The sequence below is a fragment of the Hippocampus guttulatus genome, chromosome 6 (genome assembly GCF_054856545.1).
Source record: "Hippocampus guttulatus isolate MCC_2025c chromosome 6, RoL_Hgut_1.0, whole genome shotgun sequence".
Lineage (NCBI taxonomy): Eukaryota > Metazoa > Chordata > Actinopteri > Syngnathiformes > Syngnathidae > Hippocampus > Hippocampus guttulatus.
In genome coordinates this window covers 16,895,359-16,906,236 of record NC_141266.1, presented here as the reverse complement: position 1 = coordinate 16,906,236, position 10,878 = coordinate 16,895,359, and the positions used below count along the sequence as shown (strand labels likewise).

The window sequence follows — 10,878 nt, the reverse complement described above, 5'->3', positions numbered from 1 at the left end:
GTATAGTAGTAAGATTTATACTTAATGTAGATTTTTCCCAGTATCACATGTAGGGTATTTGAGTTTGAAATCAAAACGCGTTTGGTGATACAACATAATTACGACGTTTATTTGAGGACTTGAACGCAGCAGCACAACCATTGGCCAGTGTATCACAGTTTGCTATGACGTACTTTGATCACGTGTTCAGGAGAGATGCTACTTTATAACATGTAATCATAAAGCAAATTGACCTTAAAGCTTTTAGTCAGTGCGTGTGTATATACCATTTTTTTCTAAATCGCCCAACTCACGTATTAGATTTACAGTTTTGAGTTAAATTCCCAAACGCGCCATAACTTGCTCGCAGGCTAACAAAATCACGTGATCAACTCTCAGTGGTTTGGCTGGGTGAAGCGTCGTCCCACTGGGTTGTCCTTCTATCTAGCGCATGCTGTGTAGCCGTTAGCATGTTTGTAGCATGCGGCTAAACGCCCGTTAAAGATGGTGCACCTCTGTAGAATTCGCCTCCGTAAAGTAAGTATTACTCAGCCGACTCGTGTCCTTGCTGATTAGCAAGTAATTGCAAGCGCTTGTTAGTTAGTGACTTGCTACCAAGCTGTCAGCCCCGTGTTGTCAAACGGTGAATGGATGCTATCTGCGTAAACCGTATATGACTATCATGCTTTTTAAAGTATAAAATTGAAACATGTAAAGGACAACAGAGGATAATTGTGCATGTTTTCATCGATTTAAAACAGCTCTCGCGAGTTTGTGAAGTGTTTTCGTCGAAATGCCCCTAGGATCAAGAAGTTCAGACACACGCTGAACGGAAACAAACAATTAGGTTTTCGATCCTATTTTTCATGAGAATGCATCCACTTCACAGGTGTGGCATTTTAAAATGTTCATTAGACAGCATGATCATGCACAGGTCTACCTTAGGCTGCCCACAATAAAAGCCCCATAAAAATGTGCAGTTTCACTTAATCGGGGGGTTATCTGGGGACAGAAAAACAGTCAGTGCTTGGTTGCAGAAAAACAATGAGCTGATAGGTGTCACGATTTGAAAGGCACCTCAGGCACCCTACTTACAAATAGGAATAAAACGATCACATCCGAAAAAAAACACACGATCGGAAAATTGTCTGTTTTATTGGTGATAAAAAAATGTAGTTTTTAAAAAAAATGTCATGACATGTTTTTCCAAAAATCTTTTTCAGTATGGAAATTTCGTGGACAACCTTCGACTGTATGTCCGCGGAGGCACTGGCGGCATGGGCTTGCCCCGCATTGGGGGCCACGGAGGAAACGGGGGAGATGTTTGGGTGGTTGCCACAAAGAGCATGACCTTAAAGAAGGTCAAGGAAAAGTACCCTCAAAAACGCTTTATAGCCAACGTAGGAGGCAACAGCAGGTGGGAGCGTATAGTCTGGATGTTCAAGTGGAAGTTTTAATGAGGACGTATAAATGTTTGCTTTGCTTATTTGGCTAATGGAGAGCTTTGTCAACAGTGTGCGTTCACTGAAAGGACAAAGAGGGAACGACACTGAGATTTTGGTTCCTGTGGGTGTCACAGTCACGACTGATGATGACAGGATACTCGGTAGGTCAAAAACTGCTTCATGTCATATGCTTGTATTTTGTCTTCCTTACATGGTGTATGCAGTTTGTTGTCGTCCTTAGTTTCACAAGGAGTGAAAATGGAGCAATTTAAGTTTGAAAACAATACACTGGTGCCACTCTGCTATGTTCAAATATTTAATTTTTCCCATGGGGAACAATGTGAAAAGAAATAATCACTTCCAGGGTCATACTATTAACAATTGAGGGAGTGTTTTGTTGAACATTTTAACATTTCTACCCCCCCCCCCCCAAAAAAAAATGGCAACAACTGTTTCTTGTAATACAAGTGCAGTGTAGCCCTGCCTTGTCACGGTTCGGCTTTTGCGAATTTACATAATCTCAAATTGCTGAAGATTTCATTTTTTGCTGTTTTTGTGCTGAGACAAAAGTAAAGTATTACTTTGGCACCATCTTGTGGAATATTGTTGCTGTTTGATTTCCTGTATGAATACTGTCCCGAGTTTGAGATATCCCGTATTGTTGTCAATCCTTGAATGTATCATGTGCTCCCCAGAAGTGAAACCGAAAGTATGTTTCTGCTTCTCTCCCAATTAGCTACTTAGAATAGTCCGCGTGGTCTACTTTGGCATTACAATCTAACTGCATTTTTGCGTTTGGATGCCAAAAAGTTACTTGTGCACTAAAAACTGAAAGCATCGTAAAGCATCAACACGATTGCTTCGAGCATGTACACAGTCCTACACCCATGTTGCATAGACGCCTGTCTTCTGGAGTGAAATTACTCAACGCAAACAAAGCACCTCCACATGAGGCTTTCCAGGCCAAAAAAAAAAAAGGACATCTCAAATATAGACAAAAAAAACCTGTCAGTGAATTCAAGTTTACAACTATATCAAAGATTCCACCAGATGACACCAAAGTAATAATGATTTATTTGTGGGTTCACTCTTTTCCAATGGGCCTCACTTGATGATTGTGTTGCTGCTCCCCCATAAGGAGACTTGAATGCGGAGGGTGATCGAGTACTTGTGGCCAAAGGAGGACACGGAGGCTCCTTCTCCTCCTCCTTCCTGCCCAGTAAAGGCCAGTCGAAACTTATCAGGCTGGACCTCAAACTCATCGCTGACATGGGCCTGGTGGGGTGAGTGCACAACGTCAAGAGTCTCTTACGTTCCATCAACTCGCAAAGTGGCTTGTGAGAACTTTTCTCTCCGTCAGGTTTCCAAATGCGGGAAAGTCGTCTCTGCTGACCGCCTTGTCTAATGCAACCCCTCAAATAGCCAGCTACCCATGTAAGCGCATCCGCAGTAATCATGAATACATGCAAGTAAATGACGCCTCCTCCGTAAAAGCGCTCATCATTGCAGATGTTTAGAGCTGAACATTCATTGCCTTTACAAGTGCCTGTTTTTTTTTTTTGTTTCGTTTTTGTTTTTTGCAGTCACCACATTGAAGCCCCAGATTGGAAAATTATTGTACGAGGACCACAACCAGGTGTGAAAAACTCCTCATCATTCCTTGATGTTACTCGTCATGTGCTGATCGCTTGTCTTTCATCGCCGGTCTAGATCTCTGTCGCGGACCTCCCGGGCTTGATCGAAGGCGCTCACATGAACAAAGGGATGGGACACAAGTTCCTCAAGCATGTGGAGAGAACCAAGCAGCTGCTGTTTGTGGTCTGTGAAACATTAATAACTCATCAGCAGTTGATGGGTGATAAAGATTCAACACATACTTTCTGGTTTGTTCGGATTTGGGAAAACACATTCCCATTGGAAACAATGCAAATTCTCAGAAATTCTTACGAGCACTGATTTTGTGATCGACACGCATGCGTTTCATTTCCAGTTTTGTTTGAAAAGGTGATTATTATTATTTTTTTCCCAGGTGGACGTTTGCGGCTTCCAGCTCGCAAGCCAAACGCCGTTCAGGTCCGCTTTTGAGGCCGTACAGCTGCTCACCAAGGTCACACTCATCAGGCGATGACGAAGTCACTCTTTTTCTTCTCTTCGAATTTAATCCTGACTCGTGTCTCTCATTTGCTCTTCAGGAGTTGGAGCTTTACAAGGAGGAGCTTCTGAGCAAACCAGCCCTACTGGTGGTCAACAAGATGGACCTGCCCGAGGCCGACCACAAACTAGAACAGCTGAAAGAGCAACTCCTCAACCCCGAAGGTAAACGCATTAGGCTACAATAAACGGGTGCTTTTGTTGAACAGACGTTAAGAAACTGTCTGTGTGGTGCAGAGTTCTGCCATACGTTGTCCAATGACATGACACCGAAGAGTCACTTGGCGTTCAGGCACGTCGTTCCCATCTCCGCCGCCACCGGGCTCGGCGTCGACCGCTTGAAAGCTTTCATCCGAGAGTCGCTGGAGGAAGAGGCCTCCGAGGCCACGGAGATGTTCCGGCAACAAAGACTGCAACTCCTGAAGCAGCACTCACGATAAGCGCGTGGACTCGCGTACTGTATGTTACGCAGTGGACTTCAACATCCAACTTTCATTTGGCTTGAAGAGTTATTTTTGAGAGCAGTCAAAACACTTAAAATATTCGATACACCTCCGAATCGGATCCAAGGGCTGCATCAAAGCATTCTGCCTTTACAAAGAAAGCCATTGTAAAGGATTGAAATGATCAGAGAGCTCATGATATTGTTTCAAGATTGTACTTTGTCATAGTGAACAGTGACACTTGCAACTGGGAGTTATTTGATATTCATGTATTGTTGTTAACTATTTCTCTGAGATATTATGTTGATTCTTCTTTTGCTGTGAGAATTTCCCTTGAGGAAATATATCTATTAAAATAATTTTTAAAAAAGAGTTTCCTTTCGCAAGCCCTAAAAAAAGCCATCACACCTCAGATGCTAGAAAATGAGACCATATTAAGTTTTTAGTTTTTTTTAAATTTCGGACAATTAATGTGACCTAGAATGTTAACAATCCATTTAAAAACAAATCTTTTTAAAAGAGGAAGTAAACAAACAACGGAGGTAATGTGGTTAAACCCCGGAATGTGTCATTTATAACAGTGAACAAACGTGTCGATGAAAGATTTATTTTATATTAAATATTACAATACAGAATAATTAGGACAAAAAATAGGGGGCTTGATTTTTGCATCAGTCTGTACAGCATACAGGCAATAGTAATTCACAAACGAAAGACAAGAGTGTCCTTACAGGTATGACAAGTGGGGCGAACATCTTCCTTTGAAATGAAAGGATGTGACATGTTGATATTTGGAGTCCTCCAGGGATACATTCAATGGACAGGCAGTCCTGCGCGTGTCTGTTGGGTGAATGTTTGTCCATGACATCAAGACAAACACATTTCACCGAATGTAATGGAATATCATTGTTATTCTTAACATTAAAAAGTTGTGATGCTGATGAAGAGCTCTAGTTGAAGGCATTTCTCATTCATGGTCAACAACAAGCACTAATGGGCAAATAAATGTGTCAGTCATCAATACATCAAAGGACTTCTGTACTGACTGAGTGAGCCGCCGCTGTACATAATGTCAAGAATACAAAGGTACTTAATCCAAAATATACTACAGTGGTCGCAATATTAATTCAGTCGGGTGCCCTTCATAGTAACGCTAAAGCCTAATACAGACATGAATTACAAATGTGCTAAACAAAATGACACGATTAACTGTACAAAGAATAAGTTATGTCGCATTTCATTAACACCCCCCCCCCCCATAAAATAGCAAGTGAATGAATTTTTTTACCGTTTGGATTTCAACATTGACATTTAAAGACAATAAAATTAGGCAAAAGTGTTTCTGTCATGCTCGTTTCCAGTTATGCTCGTGTAGAGCACAGGTGTCAAACTCAAGGCCCGGGGGCCCGATCTGGTCCACCACATCATTTTATGTGGCCCGTAACACCAAATCAAACATGTTAACTTCCACGATGTTACCAAATGTACCTAGATTCATATTCTCATACGCAATAAGAGATATTGTAATCGTGTTCTTGTTGCCAAACCCTTCACTACAGTAACTTAAACAACATTTGAACAAACTGTTATCCTTGACTTCTTTCTATGGTTGCAGTCATAACGGCTCGCCAAGGGAAATGGTAAAACTAAAACGTGGCCCGTGACAAAAATGGGTTTGACATTCCTGGTGTAGAGGAATAACTCAATATAACTGTTATGCTGTTGGTACACACAGCACAGTCCGGGGTCGAGGAACGCACAAAGAGCGGTTTGATCCGGCCCGCCATGCAATTCTCAAAACAAATCACACCTCACAGGAGCTGTCATTTCCAATTATTCTTGGACAATGTTTTTGTCATTAATTTATTATAACCCTTGGAGGACTTTAAGAGAAAGGTCACCCATTCCTATTGAAACAACAAATGCACACTTGTGGTTACAAGAGTTGTGCTAAACCACCGAGGAGATTGCTAGCTAGATTAGCTAGCTAACGAGCGAGATTCAGACGCTAAACAGAAAACTAGCCATGAAAGGAACAACCTGGTTTGTTGTGTGATTTGCGTCTTTATGAAGTTATTCACCACAATACAAATGACAAAAAGAGTTTGCAACCACACGTAGTTCTCACAAAAGCTAACAGTTCGCCAAGTTATTCGCCTAGGACTGCTTATTTTTTCTTCTTGTATTTGGCACCATGCTGCCTCTGACAGGTCATTCGTGGTACTTCAGCAGACTTAAAAACTCACCATTTGTGGTGGAGTTTTGGTTGCGTGTGGTCCACTTTTTTTCCTCGCACATTTTAGAAATCGGTTAAGATGTTGAAAGTGTGGTAGAATTAATACAACTGCAAAACACAAATGTAAGAAATTCAGAACATTTTCTAACAATTACTCCTGTTACAATCCGAGTAACACAAATTACAAAGCATTTTACCATTGTGGAGACCACACATCGGCATATATTACTCCTCTCTCTCTTACTTAGTTTTCCAACCTTCCTGCATGATCCAACTTTCTCATTATTGGTTGGATTTTTATTTACTGCTCATAAATTAATGTGGCATGAGCTAAATGTCAATCACTACAGTAGGACCGCATATTTATCTTATCTCATTCACTCCCAAAGACGTATTTAAACGTCTTTTCAGACTTGGTCCAGAATTGGCTGGTACTGAATGAGTTAATGTCACCCAGTGTATACATGATGAAAAAGTAACACAAAAATGGGCTACAACGTTAAAAGTGGATGTGTGTGCACCTTGCTTTGTACCACACATTTGTGCATGTGCATCTTTCGAGGAAGGTTTCGGCAAAGCTGTGGACTTAACAATGGATGTAACGCGATGAGTGAGAGGTACACCAAACACATAGAGCAATGGGACAGGCGGCTTTTCAATGGGGTTCTGTCAAACTGGGGTTCTGGAGAATAATCCGCAATATATAAAAGTATGGCATATTGTTTTTTTTTTAAAAAGTGTAAATATACTTTTGCCCACAAATAAAACAAATGATTGAACTGATTTTTTTCCTCTCTACCTTTGCGCCATCTCTGAAAAAGATTTATTATTATAGAAACAAAAGGCCATGTTTTTTTTAGAGGATAAAGGGTGCATTTTTTTGAGAATATAGTCCATTTTTAAATAATTATTTTTTGGATTAAAGTAGTAATGACAAGAATAAGAGACGCAGTGCTATGAGAATGGAATTGTATGTCTGATACTCACTTATGACTTTATCTTGGAAAAATACGACTTCATTCTCGTAACATGCCAACCTTTTTCTTAAAAAATAATAATTTTCAGTCCTATAACATTAACGTTACGGGGTGCATATTGCGGTTTACCGTTAGCCATCTTCAAGATCACCAGTAGTCTTTAGAAAAATGTCTCCTCTGGACCTTGAAAATTGCCCCCCCCCCCCCCCCCCCCCGCCAAGTGGACCAAATATATTTGTACATTCTGTCGTGAATGGAGACTGCAGCATTAGTCGTCACACAGCAGTTTAAAAAAAATGCACAGTTTGCTTTACATATGTACACACCATACAGCGAGGAGGGTGCGTGTTCATCTCCCATTTTTATGAGCGATGATGCAATATTGTTATTTCTGATGAAAAGAGAGAGCGAGAAATGTGAAACTGTGTGCCCCTCGCATGCGTTGTGTCCAAAAGGTACCTTTGGAGCTGCTTCATGCATTCAGTGTTTGTAGCCACAAATGCTCCACGAAATCCAGTGAGGCAGCAAAGAAGTGTGGACCACACGGGGTGGGGTTGGAAAGAATGGCTCAAGGTGTTGTTGTTGTTGGGGTTTTTTTCTCTGGGAGGGTTGGGTAGGTCTAAGCTCCAGTTCTGCACCTCTTCGGGTTCATCCAGCGTCTTGACTGATGAGATGCTTGTCACTCATCCTGGTCTACGTTCGGAGTCCATTTGTTTTGTTGTTGTGCACGTGTGTGTCTTCACTTCATGTTTTCCTTTGCGCTTATATTGACGTCTCCCACAGCTGCAGAGAGAACAGGAGAAAAATGTGTTTACAAAGCCATCATGACACTTGCTTATCTATAGCTGTTGTTGGAATTAAGTGTGTATGTCAGCATTTTTATTTATTTTTTGTCATAGTAAGATCCCGTTTTCTTTTTTATGGTGTGTGTTACACTTTTCTTCTTAAGGCACCAATAAAAATAATCAATACACTCGTGGAGTTAATCATTTTATAATGTCATGACATTAAATTCATCAAAAGTACAATTTAGAATGATAATAAAGCTTTGGAATTTATTTAATGTATTGTGGTGGCTGTCATTTGTCGTGGTGTCGAAAAATACAGCACGGGTGTCATTTTTGTCACGAGCAATATCGTAGTTCCGGTTTGCCTCAGAGGGCTGTTACATCACCATATAAATGTTTCACCACCTCATATCACATACACACAAGAAATTGACCAGATAGCTAGTGTTGAAATCAAAAGTCAAGGATAATATTTTGCTCGAGTATTATTCAAGTTACTGTAAAAAGAATGAATTAAATTAATTACAAAGAAAATGATCCACGACATCACGTATTACATATCATTCAGTTTGTGCGGCCACAAAGATTGCATCATCAAACAAAGCAAGCCATTTTCCCAATTTTAGACAGACAGTTTAACCACTGACCCTGGCGCTCTGCCTGTTTGCTTTCCGCTGGTCGTCGGGCAGAGGCGGCATGGGGTAAGGGTATCTCCTGCTGGATGCGATGGATCCTGTAGAGGAAGTGGGAGACTTGGCGGGGGAAAGGGTCCTGCAAGGAAAAGAATAAAGGACATCATTTCAAAAAATCCAAAACTAGAATCGCATTCGGATTCAATACAATTGTCAAAGGTTGCCCCGAAACGCTGCTGTGGCTTGTCAGCCGAAGCACACATACACCAAATCATCATCAGCTAGTATGTGCAAACTAAGTACAGCAGAGGGCAAGCCAGTTCCCAGCAGTGTGGCTGCACTCGTGCTCCCTCACATCATAGACTTACTTTTTTTTTTTTTTTTTTAGTTCATAGCAACATCACCCCGAAGGAGTGTAGTCCAACGTGAGGAATGCTGAGTGTGAGGACAGAGCACATGTGAACAGCGCTGGGAAAAGAGCGAGAGCAGCCTCGGAGGCCACCTTTCTGACGGACGAGTCAAGGAGCCACAATGAACCTGAGTCTGACACCAAATCAGCAAAGTGGAGGAGAGAGAGACGAGATGCAACATGCTGTCTTTATTTACATTTCCTATTTCCTAATACTGATCATTTATATGGACTGTATATACAGTAAAATGATTGACAAATTCCCCTACTGTCTGAGATGTTATCCAGTATCGTAATGTGACTTTCCATTTTTGTGTAAGCTCTCATCCAATCTGATGCTTTCTAATGAACTTCAGGGATGCATCACGACCAATTAAAAAATATTTGAATATAACCCAGCAGAAATGACAGCGGATGTGAACCGCGCACCCCCTCTCAGCATCTCTCCTCTGTTGTTATGGAAACAATATAGTCGTGGGCACAGCGTTCAGAGTGGCGACCTGCTGGTGGTCAAAGGGGACGCACAGTGTTGGACACACACACACACACACACACACACACACGCACACACACACGCGCACACACACACACACACACAAACGCACGCACACACTTGACGCCACAACGATGAACATGCAGACGCGAGAGGACATGAAGTGGGGGCTTCGAGAAAATGGACATGAACACTCGCATTCAACACAAATAGACATTTTGGATCAACATAAAAAAGCCACAAGAGCCAGACAAAATTGGTATCTTGTATGCTTTGCAGCAACCCCTCTCTGCAACAGATTTTTTGTTGTTGTTGTTGTAATGTCATAATTTCATTTAGCTTGCCCAAGCCGTAAATGAAAGCAAAGAAAGCGGCGAGAAGGAGGAGGAGGAGGAGGAGGACAAGGGATGAGACAGTCTGAGATAATACCTAAGGTACGGTCCTTGCGTGTTTTTATTCACATCTTCTACCCATTTAGTTACATCATAATAGTCTGTTTTGTCGTGAGGGGTTAAATACCTGTGGGAGGGGAGAGGGGGTGATAGACACAAACAAGGAGAGGAGAGGGAAGGAAAGAATGAAAGGATAGAAAAGGAGCAAGTGTTGGGAGGGAGGTAGGAAGAGGAGACATTTTAAGAGAGTAGAGCAGAGACATCCTCGACAGACAGCACGATGCAACTGGCTAGTGGATGAACTTTATGGATGAAAAAAAAAATCACACACATACAGTATATATATATATACACACACACACACACAGACACACAACCACACGTCCACACACATACCACCCTGCATTGTGCATTCCAAGGCTCGACAACATCATCACATCATTCTAATGTCAGTGGCATGCTTGCAATGCAAAGAGATGCAAACTCCTTGTGATGCCAAACACAGCCTGTGCGCACAGGCGTCATCACGGTGCATTCGCAGGCATACGGTAAATAACAAGGTGCATCTACAGTGGACATAAAGTCTACACACCCCTATTCAAAATACCCAGACCAAGATACATCATTCTCAACCTTTTTCACCAATAATGTCACCTATAATTTATTTAATATGGTCATAGTCACAAATTAAAGTAACCATTTATACCAGGAGTGGGCAAACTTTTGATTCTTACAACTGACAGGTTACAGGTTATAGAAAAAAAATATGTATGTAAAATATTAATATTGAAAATAAAATAATATTTTAACATTTTAAATGTTAATATTTAAATGTCTATTCTAATTAACAATTATTTATTAAAATACATAACATTTATAGTGTATATCTGTATAATTGACCAAGATTTTTATCCTATTACTGAAAATGAAATT

The 10,878-nt window shown here is 41.1% G+C and overlaps 2 protein-coding genes across 4 annotated transcripts in view; one reads left to right on the top strand and one right to left on the bottom strand.

Moving 5' to 3' along the window:
• The first annotated feature begins 266 nt into the window (after positions 1 to 266).
• gtpbp10 (GTP-binding protein 10 (putative)) lies at positions 267 to 4,963 on the top strand. Its single transcript, XM_086113741.1, has 10 exons — positions 267 to 516; positions 1,203 to 1,396; positions 1,494 to 1,585; positions 2,563 to 2,707; positions 2,785 to 2,858; positions 3,008 to 3,060; positions 3,135 to 3,242; positions 3,454 to 3,531; positions 3,617 to 3,740; positions 3,813 to 4,963. Exons 1-10 carry the CDS (start codon positions 484 to 486, stop codon positions 4,013 to 4,015), a joined length of 1,104 nt encoding a protein of 367 aa, XP_085969867.1. The 5' UTR covers positions 267 to 483; the 3' UTR covers positions 4,016 to 4,963.
• A 2,484-nt stretch (positions 4,964 to 7,447) lies between these two features.
• Positions 7,448 to 10,878, bottom strand: part of adam22 (ADAM metallopeptidase domain 22) — a 55,952-nt gene continuing 52,521 nt past the window's right edge. For 2 of the 3 annotated variants that reach the window (XM_086113727.1, XM_086113728.1), the window contains exons 30-31: positions 8,667 to 8,790; positions 7,448 to 8,014 (exon numbers count right to left, since the gene is read on the bottom strand). In XM_086113727.1, the coding sequence (XP_085969853.1) occupies positions 7,994 to 8,014; positions 8,667 to 8,790 (145 nt within the window). In that variant the 3' untranslated portion in view covers positions 7,448 to 7,993. Of the gene's footprint in view, positions 8,015 to 8,666; positions 8,791 to 9,982; positions 10,073 to 10,878 lie in introns of all 3 variants that reach the window. The other variant, XM_086113729.1, reaches the window with a different exon arrangement.